Raw genomic sequence first — 25,733 nt, 5'->3', positions numbered from 1 at the left:
ATGGCTACTCGAAAAAGTGTTTCAGGGCCCCTTTAAAGGCAGATATTAAGGGTCCCCTAATATTTTTCATACAAGTTATCCTTTGCATGTGTAACCACTACTTTGTGCAAACTATGTCCAATGTCTGGGAACATTTCAGATTGTTTTAGAATTTCTGATGTTGGAGAAATATGAAAGAAGCAATGACAGATTTGAAAAAAAAAAAACTCCTCTTGAAAGTTAACAGTGTGAAAAACCGCAATAAGCCTATTCGCCTTCACACAAGCCATAGTTCTTTGTAGGTTCAGTAAAGCTGTGTTATTGTGTTTTGCAATAACCTTTTGTAGGAAAGCAATGCAAAAGTAATGGATTACATTTCTGTAATTGCGTAGCTCTCGTCTTCTAGTCCCTTTGTCGCCGTATTGTTCTCACGCTATAACAATAGTCATGACATACCAACTAGCCCAAACCGCCATGCGCAGTTACTTTTTCAGGGATTTATTTGAGCATTTTAAATATTTACATAAAAAGAAAAGTAATTGCAGTAGATTACTTTTTTCTGTAATGTCCACAAATCTAGTGTGATCAGTCGCATAGGTGCCTAAGAAAAAAAATTATGCTTGAGACCATCCAAGTCTGTGTTGCCCATGAAAAAAAAATTTATAATATATGTGTGTGTGGGGAAGGAGGGGGGGGGCAGCGAGGACTGCATGTGGCCCACAAGCTGGATGTTTGAGACTCCTCATGTAGACTTTAGTGATCGTGTAATCTTACTTTTTGTTGATCTACTGTAAGCTGCCTTGTATATTTACTGCACTTATTACTCTACATACTACGTGCTTGTTTGCTTATGTATGGGTGCTATGTTGTGTAACCCATGTTAAGTTCTCATTCTGTTTTTTTATTGGATATTATTAGAGTGATATATTCATGTATATTAGCCCCTCCCCTCTTTAGTTCACTGTGTCACCTCAGGGTAAAATAAAATAAAATAAATATAGCCCTTGATACGAGACAGTTTCGGGGGCTGTGGCTCTGGTGGTCACCCTATTGCAGCTGCAGTCGTATGACTGGACTTCATAATTTGTCACAGGGACTTCAAGCGGATCTTGCATTAGTTTCAATCTAAGACGACTTTCGAATTCAAGCCAGTCTCTTAGAAGTTTATACAGGGAAAAATATCCCAAAGTGCTAATTGATTGTCTTTTTTTTTTTTTTTTTTCAGGTTAAAAGACTTGGGCACTTAGCTTAACTCTTGAAACAAAGTTGCGTGTTCTTATCATTACTAAAAAATGAAGATGATTTTAAGCCACTTGACTGTAGTAGAATGCCACGCAATATGATCCAGTGCGTGTAATAACGAAACAATAAAATTTTATTGTGAATGTTTCTTAAATTGAGGCACACCAATGCAAGTTCCTAGAACTTGTCATTAACAGAGTTCTGGTCGGTGATTGAACACAAGTGAATTACAGGCCTTAAGAAGTGGATGCCTCGAGTGATGTCCCGTTGCTCATAACTAAATCATCTTCATTTCACAATGCGCCCCTTTCTACAGTCATACGCACTGGCCCAGAAGAAGATCATTCACTACACAACCAGTGATGCCAAGAAACGGGTCAACGCGGCCTTTTTGATGGGCTCGTATTCGGTGAGTGTGGCCACTCTTTCTTGTCAGTTGACAACTTGTGTAGTTTTACGTATCCCAACCGCAGTATGATGGTGACACTCACCCACAAGAAGGGGTAAGGGTTTTAGATTGAATGCGACCTTCAGGGATCCTCTAATGGTAGCCTAAATCTAAACACAGTGTTTTTGCATTTCACTCCTATCAAAATGCAGCAGCCTCAGTCGGGTATTGAACGCGCATCCTCTAGCCTAGTAGTACAACACCTTTCTGTATTTGCCAGCCCTCATTCTCTCCAAAGTTCTTGTGCTAGTGTAGGTTTCCTGCGTTCCGTTGCATATGCTCACTAATCTCGCCCTTCTCGCAATCTTGAGGGAATCGCTGAGATCTCTGGCTCAAGTGTCCTGCGCCATCCACTCCTTATTTGACAAGGACTGTTTCTAAGGCCGTGCTACTTCGTAAAGCCCAAAAGTAGTGTTCTTTTTAAGCTTGTCGCACGTAGTTGTCACAATTATATTTTAGGCTCTTTGCCTCATGTTCTTTTCTCACCTTAAGTACTGCTCTATAACTTAGTCAACAAGCAGCCCTTTGTGTGTTGCTCTATCGCCTGAGTTCTCCTTGTGCCTTTAAGAAAAAAATCTACGATGACCATCATCATCTTTCTTTGTTATTGTGTATGTCAGTTTTCAAAAGTGTGCACAGTCCTACAGCATGCTGTGCAGTTTATTAATTGCTTGTGTACATCCTGACTGCAATCATCTAAAACACACGTTAATGAAGGCTGGAAGTGTCTGCTATGACAACTGGGAGGCCTTCGTTCTCGTGTGCAGATAATCTTCCTGAAGCGCTCTGCCGAGCAGGCTTACAAGTCCCTCTGTGCAGGCATCATTACGCCGTACATTTCCTTCAGGTGAGCCCATTAAATTTCTTTGAGCAACTGCTGTGTGCTTCTCCACATGAAAACGTAGAAAATAACTGGTTAGCCCTAGTAGACTCTGTCTGAATGTATGATGTCGTGGCGACTGGTACAAGAACTTCAGATGCCATGGCCACCTGTAGTTTTTTTTTGTGGGTTTTTTTCTCTCTCGCCAAAAGCCTTCTTTGAGCAAGCGTGCGAATTTCAATATTGTCAGAGTAATTAACTGATAAGAAAGTTTTTCTCTTTAGCAACCATTTAAAACCAAGCCTAGGTCATGCTAGTGGCTGAGCTGTGTCAGCAGCGCAGAAAATGGTTTACGCGATGTTGCAGATGGTGCGAGGTTGTTGCCGACGAGTGAACACACGTTTCTTCAGCATATGAGCACCTTGATCACTTCCTTCGTTCTGCATTCCTCATGTAAACTTCGTAGAGGAGGACTGCTGCTATCAATGAGTGTTTTTGTTATCTTGCGGCGCATTCATAGATGCAGGGCTCATGCAGGTCCTTGAAACCATCGAGAACCCATTGAATTTGAAAAGTTTCTTTTCAAGACTTTGAAAGTGTTGGAATTTTCGCAAATTTTTAAGAATCCCAGAATTTATTTTCTTCAAATTTTTATTAGTTTTCACGTATTTCAAAGTGCATTATTTGTGATGCCGTAACTGTAGCAGGTGGCATATGTAATCTGCCCATCATAGAATTTTTTATTTATTTATTTATAATACCTCAAGGGCCCCGCCGCGGTGGTCTAGTGGCTAAGGTACTCGGCTGCTGACCCGCTGGGCGCGGGTTCGAATCCCGGCTGCGGCGGCTGCATTTCCGATGGAGGCGGAAATGTTGTAGGCCCGTGTGCTCAGATTTGGGTGCACGTTAAAGAACCCCAGGTGGTCTAAATTTCCGAAGCCCTCCACTACGGCGTCTCTCATAATCATATGGTGGTTTTGGGACGTTAAACCCCATATATCAATCAATCAATCAATACCTCAAGGGTCCCTTTTTACAATACCTCAAGGGCCTAATTGAGAACATTAGTAGCTTTTGCAAGAAACCAACATGTGCATTTTTAATAGCTGTATCTGATGTTTCATGTCCCAAAACCAAGATACGATTATGGCAGATGCCATAGTGGAAGGCTCCGGAAATTTCGACTATCTGGTGTTCTTCAATGCCCACTGGCATTGCACACAACATGGGCCTCTACTATTTCCGTCGCCTCCATCAGGATGCGACCGCTGCAGCTGGGGTCAAACCTGCAACTGTTCGGTCTGTAGTTGAGTACCATGACCACTGCTCCGCTGCGGCAGGCAACACTGCATTCTTTTAAAACTTTAGAAATGCAGGAGGATGAGAAACTGAAAAAAAAAAAATGTTGTGATGAGGGGGAGGTTGAAATGCTTATAGTAAGAGAAAAAAAAAGTAGAAGTCACCATTAACGAATTGACGACTACAGCAGACTTTTATGCATAAAAGGCATAGGCTACTAGCGACTTGACGTGCATCGTCAAGTCAAACAGCCTTAGGAAGGCTGCCAAGATCAAGCAGCGGGAGATAGTGGACATTGATATGAAAATTCAGGAAAAGCAACAAGGCATGGCATAACAACTGTTCCTTAGTTTTTTCTATCTGAATAAAAGTTTGCATCGTTTGTGATACTTGAAGCTATTAGCTACGCAACCTAAAGAAACTATGATTGAAAGTCTAGAAAGAAAATGTTATTGGTGCTATGTTTTCCATGTCTGCTCTGGCGTTGCAACCCATTTTTAATGCTATTTCTAGTTATTTCAAGCCTCAATCCTCCCAAAAAATGTGTTAAGTGGATTTCTTACAGACAATGTTGTCCTTGAAAATTCACACACATGGCCTTGGAAGTCCTTGAAAACTTCTCAGTTTTTGTCATGTAAGCAAGCATGAACCCTGTAGGTATGGCAGTTGCTTCCCCAAAATCAGGTTTGGAAAAAGGAGGAGGGCAGCTGTCTAGCTGCGAGGTTCACATTGAGCAGCCTTGAGAAAATGAAAAATGGCAAGCCAAATTCGATCACGTGGTTGATAAAGCTCGACTGCCTCCAGTGTTTTTTTCGTTTCCCAAAGAAGCTAAAGCCAAGCTGCAGTTCATCAAACTTTTAAACGTGTTCGCTCACCAGTTCTTGTTTATCTCTAGTGGACATGCAGCTCGCTTATTGCATCACTTTTTTTTACCTTTTGCTGATAGCCATTTTTTAGCACAATGTCATAATATGTTATCACTTCGTGCATTCTGTTGCTGAAGTTTTTGGATATTTTCACCAGATTTACACCAGGATACAGTTGTGTGATCAAAGTGGGAATGCCTTGAATGGTGTTGCAGTTGCAGAGACGTGTGAAGCTGCTGAGACTGGTACTCTGAAATCTTTTGGTCAGGTTTGTGTAAAACGGAAAAAATGCTTCATGCTCGGGATTAGATCTGATGACCCATGCTATGCCTACTGCTCTTTGTGCTAATATACAATGTTGTCTTTCTGATCCTATGTTCATTCATAAAAGGTAAAGTGTTTCACTTGCATATTTGGCAATGTCTTTTCCATCATTGCTACTCTGCAGCACCATTGTAAATTTTGCTCTGTCACGTGCTTATGCAAGTTGAGCTTTTTGCTAGTAAGTGGCAGTAGTTTCAGAAAAGCAGGACTGGAAGAATGACTTTGTGTGGAAGCTTGGTGACAGCCCTGCGATATTTGCCGTCTCTTGCGCAGAGATGCGTCCTTTGGGCCGTGCACATACAACCTGAGCTTACTCAACTGTCTGCGGGCCGTCGAAAAGGTGAGTGCAACGTGCTGGATTGTTGATACGCATCGGGCTACACTGCAAAGGCTATGGGAGTAGTGCAGAGTGCAAAGCTAATTCCGCATGTTTTTCAGTGTGGTTGCTTGTAGCATGTGCACTTTGCACATGAAAGACGAAAACCAGGAAATTTCAGAACCACTGTTTTTTGTTATCTTTTTATCACGCGGCTACGGAGGATGTTTTTGGAAGCTTTATAACTGTGCCCACACTATCGGGAGGTTTGTCAAAATTTTGAGTATTCCGTGCAAGTCGAAGACCTGGCAGGTCTTTGTGTACTGCTATCTTTTTTTTTTTTTTTTCACACTTGTTGGACTGTTTTCAGAATTGTGTACCAATTTACAATGCGGATTGATGCTTTCTATGTTATTAATCCCTGCCCACCTGCTTGGTCTTCGGACTGCAGTATGTCTTAAATAAAAAAGGTGTGCGGGTTCCCAAAAGTTGTGCATGTTGATGTTGCGAGGCCTAGCTCCTTCTCTAAGACTGCCTCCTTCCTCTATCAGTCCTCGTCCACCTTTCATAGGGCGTCTGATGGCCGGGATATTGCAGGTCGATGTGAACAAAGTATATCATTTCTGCCTCAAGCACAGCTGCACACCTTGATGCGTTGTTAAATAAAGTGACGCCAGCGGCATTATCACGCATTAGGGTCTCCAAGATTCATGTGCACAACTTCGGAGAATACCACGCGCCGCCTATGGCTGATGCTGACAAACTGACAATGTGGTGCAAACGCACACACTCAGGTATTTCCTATTGTGCTTGGTTGACGTGTTTTTCGTAGCAGCGCAAGCAGCACCTCTTGAAACTCGCACGCTGCCATAAGTTTGTATTACACGTCGCGGGGCGAAAAACTGTTCGCAACAACTGTACTCCATCACATTGGAGGCTAATGGGCGTAGGTTGTATCCACAGTAAAATTCGTATCACCTCGAAATTCGTACGAACCATGTTTGTATCATTGAGATTTCACTGTGTGTACATTTTCCAATAACCAATATCGATTACAGTGTAATGAAATATGTGTTTAATTTGAAGTTGGTCATGTTTTATGTTTACATAGAAAGATAAGATTGCGGGCTTGAAAAACATGGCGAACTTGTTATCATGTGTGCTCATGCAGGGCCAAAAAAATATTAGCTTTGGCATGGTTCTCGAAGTGTGGCTCACAGCTGTGTTGTTTGGTTTGGCATTGCTTCGAGTGCAACCATAACAAGAAATGAACGTAGCTTCGTACTTGCTACGTCATCCCGTATAATGCTTGTGGTACCAGGTCTACAAGTTCGTAAATATGTATCGATACCTTTTAGTGCCACGCTTGGATTGTCCCGTGGAGTTTCACAAAAGCAACATGCGATCCCTGAATGCAGGCGGTCCTTCACAAATTCCTGGACTTCGAGACATTTGATGTGGAAGAGTACGAGTACTACGAGCGGGTCGAGAATGGCGACCTCAACTGGATTGTGCCCAACAAGTTCATCGCCTTCTGCGGTCCTCACCCAAAGAGCAAAATTGAAAATGGTATGTATCTTGTGTGCAAGCCAGTGTTTTTTAGGCTTGTGCGAATACAGTTGACGTCTGATTTCCCAGACTCTCAAGGTACCACAGAAGTATCCGGAAATTCACACTCCGAAAAAACGAATGCATGCGAAAATGCACCTTTTTTACTGGTATTTTTTTTGATAATGGAGAAGGTCATGACAGGAGTACAAGTCTCTCTGCAATCCAGCAAATGCATCGTTTAGGTGGCTCTAAAGAAAGCGGTTTATTAAAAAGGGAAAAAATCTGACGTGGCTGGCGCTACCTCATTGGGCAATACGTTGGTTCAAAAAACTCGCCTATTTTCTTTTGCACGGCATTCCGCTTGCCTGCAATGATGTCTGCCTCAATTTCAGCTAACGTCACATTCTTGCTCTACACGAATGACAGTGTCATCAGTGGTCACGTCAACTCCGAGCTCGTTGGCTGTGTAGGCGGTGCCTCTTCGGTATCGTAGTCGAAATTCTTTGTAATGACGAGTGATTTCGTTATCAGTCAATTCTGCAAACAGCTCGAGGTCTTTGTCAGCAGCGGCACAGCTCTTAAGGATTTTCCCGGCTGGAATCGAAACGCCAGCAGCGCGCAGATCATTCAAGAGAGCGTTCGTGGACACAAGTTCATCACACACGCAGTGCACTCAGGGTGAGACTGCTGTCTCGGCGTCAAGTGTGTAGTTCGTATGGGGGCTTTCTTGTTCATTGTAAGGCTACAAGGGGGATTTGTGCGCTTTGAATGTGTGGCTGACAACAAAGGAGCAGTCATCGCCATTGCTGTGAATGGCGAATTAACTTGATGAAACAGTGAGAAACTCGGTGGATGCTGAAAATCGGGAAACATGAATGCTGAAGATATCGTGCAGCAGCACACAGTTTATTGCAGAGCTGACAGAACATGAACAAACACAGTGATGTTTGACCACACGTTTGACTAAGCTGCAGCTGGTAACGATTGGTGTGCGCTAAATTGCGGCAATTACGATTTTGAGGGTACGGCAGCTGTGGCGCAGGACTGCTGGTCACACTGGCCACACCTGCGATGCGAATATGGTAGGTTCGAGGGTACAAAAACAACCAAAATGGTGGCATTGACGGCGACTTCGAGCATGAAGGAAGAAGAAGAGAGCATGGGGCATTACGTCACACGAGTGAAGCCAAGTGAAGCCCACTGTGTCGGCCCAACACATGTCAGAGCTTGCTCTCGGTGCCATTTGTGTGAGCCAGCTGTTCTGCGCCGAACAAGCAAGTTTCGATTAAAAGCTACTGGGCGCCACACCCTAAAGTCCCTGCATGTCTTTTTCTTTGCGTGATCTCACTGCAAAAGGTCACATGTTGGGCGGACACGGCTGGCTTCAAAACAGGTTGGCTTGTCAAGACTGTCTGCATGACGTAATGCTCTTTCCTGTCTTTTTCTTCCCCCATGACTTCGAACCTGTGGTTAGCGTTAAAAAGTACGAAAAAATGGATTGCAAAGGCTATACGTGTCCGAAATTTTGGACTTTTTAATGCATTAACTCTATGGAGAACTCGGCGGTACCTTAGATGATTCTGGCAAATCGGGCATGTCCAGAATTTTGGCATTCAAGAAATCGTATGTCGACTCTAGTAAGTTTTAAGTTCAAGCAGAGTAGGAATTCGCTGAATGATTTCAAATCGAATCCGAATAATATATGTCACATGTCTAGGAAAATGAGCATACTTGTCATTACCCTACTAGAGATGAGTCCGGGAAATTGGGCATGTCTGGATTTTCGGCCATTCAAGAAATGAGTCGTCGACTCTAGTAAATATTAAATTCAAAGAGAGTAGGAATTTGCTGAATAGTTTCAAATCGAATTCAAATAGTATATATCACATATATAGAAAAATGAGCATATTTGTCATGACTCTACTAACCCGCACAATATCATGTTTTTTTTTTTTAAGTACTACAAGGTATGTTAAATGCCATTTATTTTTTTTTTTGGTTCTAAGGGAAGCCGAAGCGAGTTAGAAAAGTAGCATAATTCGGGTTTCTATAGAGTTCATGTGTTAACCTGTAAAATATGTTTTGTTTTAAAATTTACTGCACTTAGAGCATATAAGCTGGTATAATATGGTGATTAACTGAAAAAATTGTTAAGCATATGTTCATTTAACGTAAAAGTGGGGCTTCACAATAGTGAAGATTTTCTCTGGACTTGTGTATTTATGGTAGAGCGACCCACCACTATGGTCTAGTGGCTAAGATACTCGGCTGCTGGCCCGCAGGTTGTGGATCGCATCCCAGTCATGGTGGCCGCATTATCGGTGTAAGTGAAAATAAAATTTAATTTTGAATCGAAATCCAATTTTGAATATTTCTCATCCACGTTTAGAGTACGATGTGCTTGTACATTTACAACAAGGATCATTAAGTTGTATTGATAACATTTCCAACTGCCTGTGCCATGGCGTGTCGAGCATGGCAGTTTGCTTCTATGCAATAGTGGGGAGGGAGATGCCTCCCTCGGTCTTCTTTCTGAGTTGTCTTCCATAGTGATTGAAATCTATAGCATGCAGCACTTCTATTTTTCTGGGTCCCCAATTTTCACTGCTGCAAGTTTATTCCAGCGAGCCAGCCCTACAAATACCATTTATTTTTATATTTTCTTTGTCAGACATCTTGTTATGATAAAATTCATTACAAGAAGGTTTTCAATGAAGCTCTGAATGCTCTTATATTGAGTGTTTCCTTGAGGACTGTCATGTAAGCATGTCCTTCCGTTCTGTTGCAGGCCACCCGTTCCACTCTCCGGAGACGTACTTCCCATACTTCCGCAAGCACAATGTCAGCACGGTGGTGCGGCTGAACAAGAAGATATATGATGCTCGCCGTTTCGCCGACCAAGGGTTTGAACACAAGGACCTGTTCTTTGTAGACGGCTCGACTCCGAGTGATGCCATCATGCGGGAATTCATCGAAATTAGCGAGAACACACCTGGTGCCATCGCAGTCCACTGCAAGGTAGTGCCCCATTTTGAGTTTGACCTTGAAAAACGTTTCATCCTCCTAAAGCTGACATTGCATTGAAACTGTGTTTAGAAACGGAAGGCATTACAAGCATGTGGTGGGCCTACTGTAGCTTGATTAATCCACCAGGTTCATGGGGTGTTTGGTCTCTCGTCTCAGCTCGCGACTGCGTCTGTGCACAGTCGATAGATGAAGCGAAGAAGGCGACGGTGAGTTAAAGCAATATTTATGTACAGTATTAACAGAAGTGTTACATATTCGGCACAAGCCAACAGCTTAAGTGGGAAGGTAGGGACGAAAGCTTTTTTGTTCGGCATGCATACTCATCTTAAATAGTGAAATATGTAGTTTCATCATGATACCTTGAGTAGTTCTCGAGTTACATCATGCTATGTGGTTCTACTTATATGGTCTGCCCGTGGAAAGCCTAGCGCTGTTACAAAATATGCCAGGAAGTTGTTAATGGTGTTGATCTTCACTCAAAAGAAAGCTGTTGGGCATGAAAATCTCAATTTTTTGATCACTTCCCTTTTTATTCTATAGAGATCATCGTGCCTGCCTACACACATTGTCAGAAACAGTGTCATGTAGAAGGCACCTTCTATGAAAAACACTGGGCCATAAACAAGAATTCAAAGATTGTCAGACCCTCAAAAAGTGTTTTGAGATTCAGGAAAAAAAAAAACACATCAAAATCAGTCCAGTCATTCCCGTGGTACACTTCCCACGAGCAATGCACCATGTGTAGAACACACGCGTGAGAAAAGTCTGTCAAGGTTTTCAACAGTCTTTTTTCAAATAACTGTCTTGTTTCTGGTTGGATATTGATGAAAATTGGCACAGACACTAGCAGACTTGCCAAGTTTTACGATTTTATCGTAAAGTGACCGATTTCCAGCACATTTTTACGAGTATCGTAATGACAACTATATTTTTACGATTTTTCGTGTTTTGGGTCGAAAAGTTCGCAAACTGAACGTGCTACAACGGTGAACTGCACCAGCTGAATCTGGCCTTCTTTTTTTTTTGTGGAGTTATGCAGGCAACAATGTATTCGCTTATATCCAGAGTCAAAGCCAAAGCCAAAAGGCATTGACTTCGCGGATAGCGGAATTGTGCTCGACTTTCTTTGTTACCATGCGCGCTGTGGGAGGTGCTTTGCACATGTTTTTGCGGAGCGGTAGCGTATGGTTCAGTCCTAGCAACTTACGAGATGTCTGAGAAGAAATACTTTCAAGTTTTTATTCCCAGCTATTCGACTGACTTTCCATTTATTAAGAGGTCGCGTAAAGGTGAGCGATATGCATTTTGTAGTTTGTGCTGCTGTGATGTGAACATTTCGCACGCTGGTCGCCAGGATATTCTACTACATGTGAATACGAAGAAACGCAAAGACTCTGCGAAATTTGTGGGCTCTAACTGTAAGCTTGGAGGGTACTTCAGTTAAACTTCAGTAAAGCGGATCTCGATACTACAACTCGAATGGAGTGCCTTTTTACTCTGTTCCTGATTGAACCCAACGTGCCGTTCACTGCTGCTGATCACGCTAGAGACCTCTTTCAAAAAATGTTTCCGGACTCGAACTACGCCTGTGCCCGTACGAAGACTACGGCCATTGTGAAGGAAATGGCCAATAAAGCTATCGACGAAGTGATAAGTCACTTGAAGCATGCTCCTTTCTCTGTCACCACAGACAGGAGCAATGACGCCGGTAACGATGCAAAACTGTGTCCAATCATAATGACGTTCTGTGACAGTACTGTTCGCACTGCCTTGCTCGCGATGCCTGCCCTCGAAGGTAACTCCACGGGACAAAACATCGGTGCGCTTGTTGTGGACACGCTAACGAGCAAAAAGATACCGCTCCAGAACTGCATCGGCATGGTGTGTGATAACGCGCCAGTCATGATTGTATTGAAAAACGGAGTGACTGCTGTACTGAAAGAAAGCCATGAAAACATTGCGATTATGGGCTGCTGTTGCCATTTGATCAATCTGGCGGCACAGAAAGGCTCAGCATGCCTTACACTGAATGTGGATGAGGTGCTAGTCGAAATTTTCTACTACCTCGAGAAAAGCTCAACAAGGAAGGACAAGCTGAAAGCTTTTCAGTCTCTTTACGATGTAGAGGCCAAGAAAATTTTAAAGCATGTCAGCACCAGGTGGCTCTCTCTCGGAAGGAGCCTGAAACGGCTTGTGGACCAGTGACAGCCCCTGCTTAGTTTCTTCCATAGTGAAGTAAGGCCCTCCGGGCAGGTTTCCAAGTTTCCCAGCAAGCCATGTAACCTTTGCACTGACCTTCAGAAGCCTCCAAAGGAAGCGGAGAGCAGTCATCAGAGCAAAAGACCAAGACTGGACACAAATGTTCCCGTGTAGGATACAGCTTCCAAGCGAACCCAAAACCGTCCAGGAAAGGTCTTGAACAGAGAAGAAAAACTATTCATGTTTCTTTCATCAGATGCAAATAGAGCATACTGTGACTTCTTGCTGTCTGTAATCCCAGAGTTTGAAAAGGTTGACGTGTTCCTGCAGTCTGGAGCCCCTCAAGTGCACTTGTTGCGTGAAGTGCTTAGTAACTTGCTAAAGGAGATCATGTTGCGTTTTGTAAAACCTTCAGTGATCCAAAAAGCTGATGTGTTGGCTGATGTTGGCTACAAATCTTCCATCAGCCAAAGAGATGATGAGGATATTGTAATTGGTAGGTGGACCACACAGACCCTGGAAGGCCTAAAAAAAGAAGCAAGGGAAGAGTTTTTACACATATAAGAAGGTTCTTTGTTGCAGCAATGGAGTACACGATACTGAAATTTCTACTGAAGTATGAGCTGTTGAAGAGTGCAAAAGTAGCAAGGCTTGCGTCCATTGAAAACGCCAGGTTTTCTGATGTCAAGTACTTAATCAACCGCTTCCCAGTGCTGCTACCACTTCAAGAGGGACAATATGTGAATTCTGCTCTGGATGACATTCAGGCAGAGTTCACGCGCCTTCAGTTGGAAGAATTACCCGCTGAAGTTCCAAGGAGCAGCAGATTGATGAGCAATAGCAGGCGGTGTCCGCTTTACGAGAAGTGAATGGCAGCTTTAAGTATGCCAGACTTTCAAAGTTTATCTTGGGGGTCCTAACACTCCCGCATAGTAATGCGAAGTGCGAAGGTGTCTTCAGCAAAGTGAAAAAGTCGCACTCCCAGTTCCGTGCCTCCATGTCGAAAAAGACTGTGGAGCAGTTGCTTGTTGCAAGATGTGCCCAGTCACACTCGGGAAAGTGCCACGAACAGGTCTTTGACAAGGACTTTCTGAGGAAGGCCAAAGCTGCCACGGCCTCTATGCTAGCCCATCCCTCCACTTCCGAGGCTTGAGAAATTTTTATGCCTCTTTTGTGAAATGTTTCTTTTGTTTTCCATTCATCTAGGCCAGTTTTTGGAAAATAAAGTGTTATTTTAGTATTTTTGTACTTGGTTTTAGTATTTTTTGTCATTTATTTCCGGTAGTACTTTAAGAACTGTGGGGTTGGCACGTCTGCACTAAGAATGGCCTCCCAGTGCTTCCATGAAAATTTTGAGGCAATACCACAAATACTTAAGGAGAGACAAATCGTTTCTTCACTAAACCTCATGAAAGGGCTGAGCATAATGCCAAAACAACAGTCTTGAGAAAACTGCATTTAAAATTTCAACCTTTCTAAAACGCCTAAAAATTGTGATCTCAGATATGTCGTGTGATACAGTCGCGGACCGATTTACGGACGAATTCGCCCCCTAAAGTTGAACTTTTCGGATTAAATCGCTTGTTTTGAGCCGCGCCACGAACCTGTATGGACGCTGCAATGTTGGATTTTCTACCAGCTTGACTAAGCTTAGGGGCTCAATTTTAAAATGGCTGTCCCGCCTTCAAGATTGGAAAGCAAACGTCATATTTCAAGTTTCTGAGGCCATGTCTTCTTTAGAAAACTCTGCACGGGACCATTTTTTTGTCTTCGGTTAGCAGTAGTGGTCAGCACTGTCGTCATCGCACCGTACAGGGAGGAGGTGGAGCTGCGCAGTAGTGGAGTGAATGTGCCTGCCACAATGACATTAGGAAGTTTTAGAATAGCTTACCGCGAGCCCTTGCGTTGCGGTCGCTGCCACTGCGCATGCATTGTAACGCGATTCGCCGTTCGCGGCCTGCCTGCAGAAAATTCGAAATAGTGTGCGGCAATCGCGGCACGCAAAATGTTGTGTGTAGCTTCCGTGCATTTCGTGCGGGGAGCCCACAGAGGAAGACATTGTTCGCTAGGTTGTGCCGCAGCCGGAAAGTGGTTCGGATGATCACGACGATGATCGCCCGAAGCTGTCGGCAGCGGAGATCGCCACCGCAATGACGCTTTTGTCGAGCATTTACGGTGATGCTGTCATCTTGGCACAAATATGGGCAAACCAAATTACTTCCAAGCACATTATCAGGCAAGGCAGGATCATGGACATTTTTAAGCCTGCCTGATGCAATAAAGTTCATATTTCTGACAAAAACGAATGTTTTTTACTTTTTTTTCGGTCCCCGACTAAATACAGTCAGCTGTATTTTACTTCTCAGGCGTGAGATCTCTGACCAGTGTGCTTTTTATTAACATAAATAAGTACTTGATTACAAATAATCACTGAACATTTTTTATATATAGTGAGGTTTATTGCATCAAATAAATGGCTCACACCACGACAGCCTATGCCTTCTTTCCAAATAACAAAGGTATGTGCAGGAGATTGGTGGCACAACAATTTTTAGCAGTTTATTTAATGACGTGAGACGGGCTTATCAAAATCCATGCCCCTGCTTCATACATGCTCGTTTGCCACTCTAGCCGTGAAACGCATCATCATGCGGCTGGTTGCAGAAACGCTAATTTACTAAGCTTTCATTGTCTCAGAACATTCATAGACGCTCGTGGAGATACCAAGCACAGCTCCAAGCACGTCTAAATCGCATTACAAAAGCTTATTGATAGCACTCCATATGACCGTGAACTGCGCGGTCGCTTGGACAGTGCAGCTGGCGCGTGATGCGCTTGGAGGGGTGTTCGGTGTGTATAGCTACGATGACACAAAATGCCAGGCCTGCGTAGAAGGCGCAACACAGTCGCAACTAAAGCTAGAAGAGCGGCCTTTCAGAGCCTTTTCTAAACACTCATTGGGTAACTACTGCAAGCACACTTGTTTGATAACCACTAGGTAATTATTAATAAATTTATTTGGGTAATAGGCAGGCACACGCTATGTTATTTTTTGTCATTTTTCTGATAAGCGTGGTATCCGCTAAACACTTGTAGGGAATTTTGTGCTAATTATTGATGCAGTGTATGACGGCGATGAGAAATTATAGCTGAAGTGGGTATGCGCTAGACCTGTGCGCCGGTTGCAAAATAGCCGGTGTTTTCTCCTCCGGCGGTGGCGCGTGATCAGCGCGGGGCTTATCGGGTCGGCGGCGACGCGGAAAGGGGGGGGTGTTATATTTCAGAGTGAGGAGGAGAGTAGAGAGTCGTTCGAATGAAGAAACATAGAAAGAAATTTACCGATACCATGGAAATATGGACTGTCTCCTTGAGCAAAGCTCTGTATTGCAAGATTCTGCTGTGGTTCTGCGCAGCATGCCTGTGTTGTTCCGTGGCTTCGGAATATGATGATGGAAGCCGCCTTTATTTTCCTGCGCTGCCCCTTGCCCTTTTTGGCAGGAATTTGATAAGAGCCGGAAAAAACACCATCGCCAGGATGGAAGCCTCCAATATAAAGAAGCGCCTTGTGAGCTTTCCTCTAGGGAAAGGAGCATGCGCTGCCGCATCGGGAAGGTGTGGATTGGACCCTCCAATGTCTGTGTCTCATTTTTTTTATGAAATTAATATGGTCCTAGCGACCTTATGAGCAGTTGAAAATACCTTTTGCCTTGACTAGCACGCACTTAGTCAGTACTGAAAAATAAGGTGCAAGGAAAGAGCGTTTGCATGCAGCAACATGTGACCGGATATTAAAGTGATGGAAAGTCGCTATAACCGAACAAATTTTGTGCGGAGGACCAGTAATGTCGGATATAGCTGCCCAGTGAAAGATGAACAATAGCGCAAGATTTGGTGCGAAGGGCGGCACTCAAATGAGTGCAACATTGCCCGTCCCCTCTCGTGTATTTATCTCACTTTCCGCAAGAATGTGGCTCATGTCCAAGCACATCCGATTGCTTTATACCACAGTGACCCCAACACCAAACTGATGGTTACCGTGTTGACTAACTAAATAGAAGAGGATATGATGAACAAAATTATTAGAAAGAGTTTATGTATATATATATATATATATACATATATACACAGACATACTGGGAGTAATAATTCAATGCGCCAGTTAGTCTTCGTGAACGTATGGGATATGGCACAAAGGGAGCGTTGCCAACAAGGATAAATATATTTATTTCCCAACAGTTTCAGGAGGGGTCCTTCCTTCGTCAGGGGATAAGTTATACTAACATAGACGTTCAAACTTCGTTGCTGCCACGTCCCTCTCGCCTTAAGTAGTCTGATGTGTTTAGAATTACTATGCAGCCCCCTTAATCAGCCGGTTTGATGGTAACTTCAGCATTTTTTTGTAGTTCGAGTGCCCTTCGTTCTGACTTTGATAGGTTGTTTCGAGATGGCCGAGTTTTTTCATACGCTCTGATGATATCTTTTTGAACTGCTGATATATACATATCGAGGTGTTTGTCCCTCTGCTCCCACCATCGTGCGCCACCACCATCGTGCGCTACAGTGATGGCAACGCCGGAAAAGCGGCAGAGTCCGCCGACCGAGTCCAGCGACGATGACTAGCTGACTTTCGATGCTGTCCTTCCCACAGATGTGACCTTTCAGGACTACATCGCGATTGATCATGGTGTCGCCACGAGTGGTCTCCTGACTGATCAAGAGATTATTAATGATGTCACGGGCGCCCATGAAGACCACGATTCCGACGAAGAATCATGCGAGGAGATACAGCCGCGACCTCATCGCACCCCACGGGAAGTCTCGGAGGCGCTGTTAATATTGGAGGACGCTTGCCTGAACACTCCCGACAGCTTGCGTGCTGTTGGCCATTTGGAACAGTTATGAAAAATTGCGATGTCAGCCGGAATCTGCGCGAAAACGCAGACAACAATTACAAAATACTTCAACAAATAAAGGTATGCTTCTGCAGCTTGATTTTAAATGTTGTTTTCCCTGTTCATTCGTTAATTCGGCATTCGGTTAATTCAGACAGTTTTTCCGGTCCCGTGAAATCTGAATTAACGAGCTTTTACTGTATATGTTAATTTAAACGTGGGAGTGTCAGTCAGCACCACCAGTAGCCATGGCGGCAAGTATGGCACACTCTTTATGAGCCTGTTTGGCACCACGTAGCACGTAAACTTATTACAAGCGGGCAGCTTACCAATAATCTCTCACCCCACCGCGGTGGTCTAGTGGCTAAGGTACTCGGCTGCTGACCCGCAAGTCGCGGGATCGAATCCTGGCTGCGGCGGCTGCATTTTCGATGGAGGCGGAAATGTTGTAGGCCCGTGTGTTCAGATTTGGGTGCACGTTGAAGAACCCCAGGTGGTCGAAATTTCCGGAGCCCTCCACTACGGCGTCTCTCATAATCATATGGTGGTTTTGGGACGTTAAACGCACATATCAATCAATCAATCAATAATCTCTCGTATACAACCCAAAGGCACAAAGTCTGCCAGTATGAGACCCTCTTTACTGAATAAGGGAAACAAGTGTATACTTAAGGGCTTGTTTTTCTGTTTCTTTACTCAATATTAATGAGATCTGACAGACAATAATTCCAAGGAACATATAGGGGAAGGTACTAGGCCAATTGTAATGTAAATGCAAAGAAAGAAAAGTTGGTAAGAAGGTAACTTGCGGTGGCGGCTGCGGCGGACAACAGCAACTGCGCGTGACACGAAAAGGGATCTCGTAACAGCTTTCGCTGTAAAAACGATGAATTTTAACGCTGCGGCAGTGTGCCCGCCTTAAAAATTTTGGCGGCGGCGCTAAGCAAGACGAGGAAACCAGGTGGCGGCTGCGGCGCAACATGGTGGCGCACAGCTCTAGTGTGTGCCACAGCAACGCCTCCTCTAGGAAGATGCCTGCCGCATGAGAAGAAAAACAGCTGCCACACCCTTTCTCTCCTTCTTTCTGAAAATGTTCTCGGTCGCTAGCGTCACTTGTGGCGGACAATGCAACAACGCAACACTTTGCATAGCCTCAGAAACAGTGGTGCACAGTTGCAGGTCTCGAACCATTTTCGACTGACGCGCCCCTATGGGCCGCAGATGAAAAACGCTTAGCTGGTACCGCCCGCTGCCGTGATAATAGCCTCGGTCGCGAGCGCCACCGCGCGGCCCTTGCTCGAAGCTGAAGGCAGGCCAACTCCGCTGGGAGCGCGAGCCATTCCCCAGGCATTGTTTAGAGGAGGCGTTGGCCACAGTTAATAGGGGAACAAGCTTTTGTAATAGGTAGGTGCATTGGACGGCCCATTCCTTACGAGATTCGCATTATGCGCTAACTGGTTGTTTTTTCGCTGTTTTTGAACGATTTATAAGTTGTAACAACGCGATTGCTTTCCCAACATCAAGCCTGCCTTAGACAAGTTTGACAATAAGTCACAAGCACCGGTGTAGCTCAGTCAATAAATAAAAAAAAAAACTGGTGTAGCTCAGTGGTAGAATACTGGGCTGGCACCCAGTGGACCCGGGTTCGAGCCCCACTGTGTTATTGGTGCTAGTTTTCATTTTTTCTAATTTCGTGCGATGTGGTTACGGACACCAGCATCGGCAGACAACTGTGGGTGACCCGAGTTGTGCTCCTTTAAAGCTTTTGCTGTAAAAATCAGCCGCCGCGCACTGTGCTTGGTATCGCATATTTAAGTGACGACACGCTAAACTGCTAGCCGCTGTTCCGAAAAATCCTAGGCAGTGGAGGGGGGGGGGGTGTCTGCGAGCTTGACTGTGGGGTCCGCTGCCAATGCGTAAAATGCCCATTTCTGAGGAGCTAGCGAGAGATGTGTTTCGTTGCTTGCAAAGAGGCACGTCGCCACGAGTGCATTTGCGCGTCCTTCTTGCCCGCGCCGCCAGCAGAGTTAGGACTAAAGACGACTTCGATGGCGCGCCGCGCTCGTAGACCACGCTCCCGCTTGTAGTAATCTGACCGTGAGTTCGCTTACAGCTTCGTTGCTAGCAAAGAAGCACATCACTACGAGTGCGCTAGGGCGTCGTTCTTGCCCGCAGTATCACCATCAGCAGAGTTTGGCTTAAAGACGACTCCGATGGCGCGCCGCGCTTATAGACCCGCTTGTAGTAATCTGATCGTGAATTCGGTTACTGCTTTGTTGGCTGCGAAGAAGCATGTCGCCACGAGTGCGCTAGCGCATCATTCTTGCCTGCACACTCGCTGTTAACGGAGTGTGTCCTAAAGAGGACACCAATGACACGCCGTGCTCGTAGACCGCGCACCCGCTCGTAGTTATCTGATCGCGCATCTGCTTACAGCTCTTAACTAAAGCATAATTATATCCGTGGACATGTCATGAAGTAGCGATATTTGAGAGCTGTGTCCTCGCGACGCACAAGCAGTAGACAACGATATCCTGGAGCGAGCCTCAGGCCAATGGCAAGGCGAACTGGGGCAACATGGCAGCCACAGCCAATCAGGAGCCTCGAAACGACCTTATGGTGGCAGACTGGTCTTAGAAATTTTTTAGTTATTTCTTCAGTGATCTTCATCAAACTGCACAGGATTACGTAGTTTTTTCTGCTCATTTGAAATATTTAATTAGTTTTCCTGTAACTTATCTCGTTCCTGAAGAAACTTCAGCTCACCACCTATTGTTTAAGGCCACCATAGGAAACAAAGTGCTTATTTGAAAGTGATATTTAAGATATGCCAATAGAGACTAATGACTGTAGATTGAAAGTATGCAAGGGTTTTTTTTAAGGCTTTCTTGTTTTTTTTACAGCAAAATGAACTATTCATATTCAAAAGCAGTTGGAAAAGTGTTACAATTTTGATGAGTAAATAATTAAAAGGCTTGTGCTCTAAATTCTGCTCCCATACTTGCATTATACATACATACAGGTTTCCATTGGAAAAAGAATTATTGTTGTACATGCCTTAGCTGTATAGATATTGAGGCCTCAAAATTGAACAGTCGTAAATTTACTTTTTTGAGAAAAATGGAAAAATCTGAAAACACACAGTTTCTTTAAAAAGCAACAATCATGATGCGCATGTTTTGCAATCCTCATAAAGATGCTCATAAATTCGTAGCAGAGCTTGTAACACAGGTGCCCGCAAATTATAAAGAAGCCTCGAAGTCGGTTACCCATTTTTTTTGCAGGTTCTGCATATTAACAGCACCAAGAATCTGGACAGTTAGAATGACATTACAAAAAAATTACCACTTCCTGGTGTGTGAAAATTTGCAGAAAGATAGTAAAATACTTGCAGAAACAAATATGTCAATTTAAAAAAATGATTTTTTTGTCACTTTTTGGTCCCGAAGACCAGTCTGCCCCCTTAATACATTTGCTTTGTGTGTGCTTGTTCCTAAAGGGAAGAGCTTGATAAGGCGGGAAATTTATACATGGACGAATGCTCTTTCCTATGAGCCCAAGAAGCCGGCTCCCGGCCGTGCCAACGCGGAGCTATAATTTAAAAAAAAAACGTCGTTTTCTGGCGATTTCCAGAAAAAACTTTTGCTACCTAGGAGGGTAAAACAAATTTTCTGAAGCGTTTCAATGCAAGGCTGAGCAAATAATTTGAAGCGCCAGTCAGTGCCAGTCTGGTTAATTAGAGAACTTTGGGGGCCATGTGCCAGTCCCTGATCCAAATTTCACTGCAAATCCACAGAAACGACGGGCCTTAAGAGCCACAAGGCAACGCAACATAGCAATGCTAATAAGTGGCAGTCGAAGCACCCCAACCTCGCTACTTCCAGCGCAAAAAAAAAAAAGAAAATAAAAAACGGTCTCCTGGTCAATTGAAAAGTGCGCCCGCGGAAAAAGAGGCATGCTTCACTGCAATGCAGCAGTGGCGCATGAGCAGCATATTGCACGTTAATTGCAATGTCAGCGCGTCATAGTTTACCAACTCTTTCTGGAATCGTGAAGGAAACAATAAAGGACAGTTTGGCAGAATGCAAGATGTATGCGAAACTCCGATTGCTGGCTGCTCCAGCAATTTGTGCCTTTGCACTGTTGGCAGAGTTCTTGCCTGCAACGCCCACTTCGAAAACTAAGTTCGCAAGTTTCAATGAGCAATTTTCCCAGTCAGAACACATAGTGAATTTTTTCATACTGTCCATGATAAAATTTCTAGTTATACCTGAAAGAATGTGCGAATGGTCGCATCATGACGAGCTGATGCAGCGAGGAGCAGGCGACATGCTGCCCACATCTCACTACTGTGTTGCTGGAATACATAACCCTTGGGGACGCAATCTAGCTTGCACAGAAAATGATGAGCCCCAATTGAGGAGTTTAGTTTCTTGCATCCCACTTTTTGTGTTCAATTGATTCAAAAACTCATTTAATTGAAGATTTCTCGTGGCCTCAGTGACTCTGAATTAATGAGGTTTTACTGTATTATCTATATGTGCGTGCCTCGATCCTGCTTGTCTGTGATTGAGGGCACATTAAGACAAAAGCACAAAAGTGTAGCAGGAGTATAGCCAAGCATGCTTCAAACTCGTATGTTAACGTCCTTGCTTGATCGATTTCAGTACCAACCCAAATGTGCTTGAGTGTTGCATTGATAGGTACATTGAGGTATTGCTGTGAGCAACATTTTAGAGAAATCAAATGCCTAAAGACAAAACTTGCGCTAATTCGAATGCTTCTCATATTTGAACAAGCACTACTTCGTTGAAATTTGCATCGATACATTTTAAAATTTAAATTGAAATAATCGTAGTATTCAAAATAAACGAATAGGTGTATACCGTATTTATTCAGAGGCGGACTTTTATTGTGCACAAGCTTCCCCCTGACTACGAAGAAAAGCTGCTGTCTTTTCAACGTTATGTCATCAGACTGCGAAGAGAGCGCAACTTCCTCCTCAGCCAGATCGTGAACGCAGATGAGACCCTGATATTTTTTTACATGCCATTGGCGCAAGTCGTACACGTGAAAGGTGATCGCCAAGTTCACGTATGTGCCGCAGGATGCGAAAAAGTGCAAATCACTTTTATGTTAGTGGGAATCGCTGACGTGCACAAGCTGCCGCCTTACTTGGTGCTGAAGAGGAAAACCATTCATAAAAATGAAAATTTCCGTAAGGGTGTGTGCATCTGCTGCCAGAAAAAAGGCTGGATGACTGAGGCACTCATCACGGATCAAAACTGTGTGGTGTCGGCGTCCTGGGGCACGGTTGGCTCATCAATCAATGCTCGTCCTAGACGCTTTTGGGGGCCATCTGACTGGAAGGGTCAAGAAAAAGCTACAGGAAGCAGCCACCAATCTCATTGTTATCCCTGGTGGCATGACGATTCAACTGCAGCCACTGGATGTGTGTCTGAACAAGTGTTTTAAGGACCATGTAAGACGCCTCTACAACGAGTGGATGGCCTTCGACGATACGGCCTTGACACCGTCGGGCCATTTGAAGCGTGCATCTCTGTCTGTAGTGGCTCCCTGAATAGCCGACGCTTGGGCAGCCATACCCGACGCAATGGTGGCAGCTTCTTTCAAATAGAGCTCCAGTTGCAACTCTCGCTGGATGGCACTGAAGATAGTGAACTTTGGGAATGCAACAGCGACAAAGGAAGCATTGATACTTCAGATGACGACAGCTCCCGATTTTCGCTCACTTGAAAGGTGGGATGTCAAATAAAGTTTTGGCGAAAAATCTTGCCTTATATTAGGGTGCAAACTTCTTTTTTTCCTTTTCTTTGGTCCTTTAACTCCCCCCTCAGCTTATAACCGGGACTACGTTATATTCGAATAAATACGGTACTAGTCTGCACGTAACCCTTTTAAAGGGGGTTTCACTGCAGTGTAGGGGTGCGAAGTCATGAAAGCACTTGTGCAGCTATATATTAATTTGCATGTAAGCCACTGTAAAGGTGGTTTTACTGCAGTGATGTTGGGCTAAGCGATGAACTGCTCTGTTCAGGTAAAATCCGTGCTGCCGCGAGGTTTCTTTTCAAGATTACATCAACATATTACCCTCGAATTGATTCAACATTTTTTAAAGTTGAAAAGCTTCTTATACTAGCTTAAATGCTCTGAGTATATTAAATTTTAAAATTGCAACGTATTCTTCAGGTTATCACTTGCATTCTACCGAAAGCCAAATCCGGCTACTATTCAATGTAGTTTCCACTTCCATCCAACCAAAAAGAATGGCATTTGTCCAGGTCTTGTTCCTACTTTTAAATAATACTGTGCAGGTTAGTGGTAAATACTCTCTTTTTTTCTTCATAATATGTTGTATATACTATTTAAATTTTATTCAAATGTGTTCAACCGAAATCACTATTCGCATCAAACCTAAATTTCACTATTCACACAAGCTTACTAAAGACTGAAGAGCATTGCAGGGACTGGGTACTAAGACTGCATGTTTGGGAGTGTCATATGACACTTTTGTGTTTTGATGGATGCTGTCATCAAGGAAAATACATTGTTGCTATGTAAGAACTTAGCACATTGTAGTACAGAGCTCACAGTGTGTCATCATGAGCTGTTAATGCAAGCATCACGTAAATTCTGGTGTCAGCGGCATTGCTGGGTGTGAGTGAGAAATTGGCGTTGTCTGAGTGAAAAAATCTTGATGTATGCAAAGAATTGAAATATAAGTTGTTTGAGCAGGATTGAAGCCCAGGCATTCTCTATGGCAGTCGGGTGATCTACTGCAGAACCACTCCTGTGCTTGAAACTGCTGCAAAACAAAACAAACTGCCAGGTCTGCACAGAACGTGCGCAGCACTGTCACAGCAGAAGCTGTTAGAGTGCCGCTTTAGAGCTTTTCTTTAACACTCTTTGGGTAGCTGCTGCAAGTACACTTGCAGGGTACCCACTATGCCATTAATCACTGTGTAGTAAGCATATCCCATACATAGTCATTCTTCGGAGAAGTGTTGTACCCGCTGCACACTTGCAAGGAACTTTGTGCAATTTTGTTGTGCTGTGGCTCACGATGATGAATTATGCCAGAAGCTTTTGTAATCCTCATGTGGGCATTTGCCACAGTTAATAGATGAACAAGATCAAGCTTTCGTAAAGGGTTAAAGCATTCGACAACCCACTCATTGCTCAATGGGCATTATGTCGCACTTCGTCGTGCCTTTGTTGTTTTAAAATGGTTTATCACTCATATTAACACAATTCCTTTCTCGACATCAAGCCTGCCCGAGGCCAGTTTGCAAAGGAGTTTCAAGCACCGGCTAGCTCAGTGGTAAAATACGGGGCCGGCACGCAGGGCACCACATTACAAATCTCATTGTTTTCTTGGTATTTTTTATTTACTGACCTTTTTTTCTTATTTCGTGTCGTAGTGGTTACGGACACTGGCAGCGGCAGCGAACAAATACGGTGTGCACGCGGCCCGTTTTGTGATTTTATAACAGCTTTCACTGTATTAATATACAGGCATTATTGTGTATGAAGGGTAGCATTAACACGTCCCGTATTGCATGGTAGAAGTTGCACCATGTGAATTGTGCAATGAGTAATGGGTAGTTTGAAGCTGCCAACTGCTTACAAAGAGCTTTGTCATAATACATTATCATGGGCTCCAGTATCAACAAAATGTACATCTACTTAAATGTGCATACTGCCTTATGCATGTGTACCTGGGCACATCCCTTATTAGCGAAATTATGACTTTTGGTGCTGTGGGCATTTTGCAACTACACTGAAACCTCTATATAACGAACCTAGATACAACGGAATGTCAGTTTTAACAAAGTGAATGAAAAATAGTCTTGCAATACATTGGGTTTCTACCTTTCCAAGTGTTCGGAATGTTCCTAATAATGAATTTTTGGATATAACGATTTTCTTTTCGTGTAAGATGCAATTAGGTTCTAATGATGTATGAGTGTATATTTGCACTAGGCATGCTAGAATAGTTCCAGATGGCTAGCTTGTCTTACGCCCACAGATGTTCCTGTCCTCTCGACACGGCTGACATGTCCACCGAGGAGGGAATGTGAATGGGTCCTGATTGCACTATAAGATTTCACCTTTGGTTGCCTTGTCACATTCTGCTCAAGTGCCCTAAAAAAATTTTGTCTGTCGGTATTCACTACTGCAGGGGTGGAAGTGCTGTGCCGACTGCACCATTCTGTGCCAATTTGACGTGCTGCACCATGCTGTGCATAAGCAACAATTTCAGCGATAATTGATTAGAAGCATAAACTGCCAAATCTAGCCATTTATTATCGTCGACCGAGCAACACGGAGCATTGGCTACGCAAAAGACGGAGCCGTGTCCATATTCAGTATAGTTCGATAAGATGTTCGATCTCATCACATTGTAATTCGATTCATTCATGGGTCTTGCTAGTTCTCGTCTTATTGCTGCTATCGCCATGGGTTATCTAGTAATGCAGTGAAACCTTGCTAATTCGTACCAGCTGGGAACGCGGCATGATCATGCACTAAACGGCAGCACATGTTGACAAGCACATATGTGCATTTCCTGACGTGCGCCATCGCCACCAATAAACAAATACCGTACCACTGCATATGTTGCTTGAAGTTTCGACCAGAAAGTTTCTTCTGCCTTTTTTGCCGAAGTTTGGGAAAGATACAGGACTTGTGTGATAGCGCGCTGTGGTGAGGTCAAGGAGCATTTCTGTGGTGGTTCGAGGCACTCAGA

At 43.9% G+C, this 25,733-nt stretch overlaps 1 protein-coding gene across 2 annotated transcripts in view; it reads left to right on the top strand.

Moving 5' to 3' along the window:
• Window positions 1–25,733, top strand: part of Cdc14 (cell division cycle protein 14) — a 79,561-nt gene that overhangs the window by 13,258 nt on the left and 40,570 nt on the right. For both annotated transcript variants that reach the window (XM_037431793.2, XM_075882997.1), the window contains exons 3-7: window positions 1,538–1,630; window positions 2,437–2,516; window positions 5,252–5,318; window positions 6,713–6,863; window positions 9,634–9,863. In XM_037431793.2, coding sequence (XP_037287690.1) covers window positions 1,538–1,630; window positions 2,437–2,516; window positions 5,252–5,318; window positions 6,713–6,863; window positions 9,634–9,863 — 621 coding nt within the window. The remainder of the gene's footprint in view (window positions 1–1,537; window positions 1,631–2,436; window positions 2,517–5,251; window positions 5,319–6,712; window positions 6,864–9,633; window positions 9,864–25,733) is intronic.

The sequence above is a fragment of the Rhipicephalus microplus genome, unplaced genomic scaffold (genome assembly GCF_043290135.1).
Source record: "Rhipicephalus microplus isolate Deutch F79 unplaced genomic scaffold, USDA_Rmic scaffold_14, whole genome shotgun sequence".
Lineage (NCBI taxonomy): Eukaryota > Metazoa > Arthropoda > Arachnida > Ixodida > Ixodidae > Rhipicephalus > Rhipicephalus microplus.
This window is presented reverse-complemented; position numbering and strand designations above follow the sequence as displayed.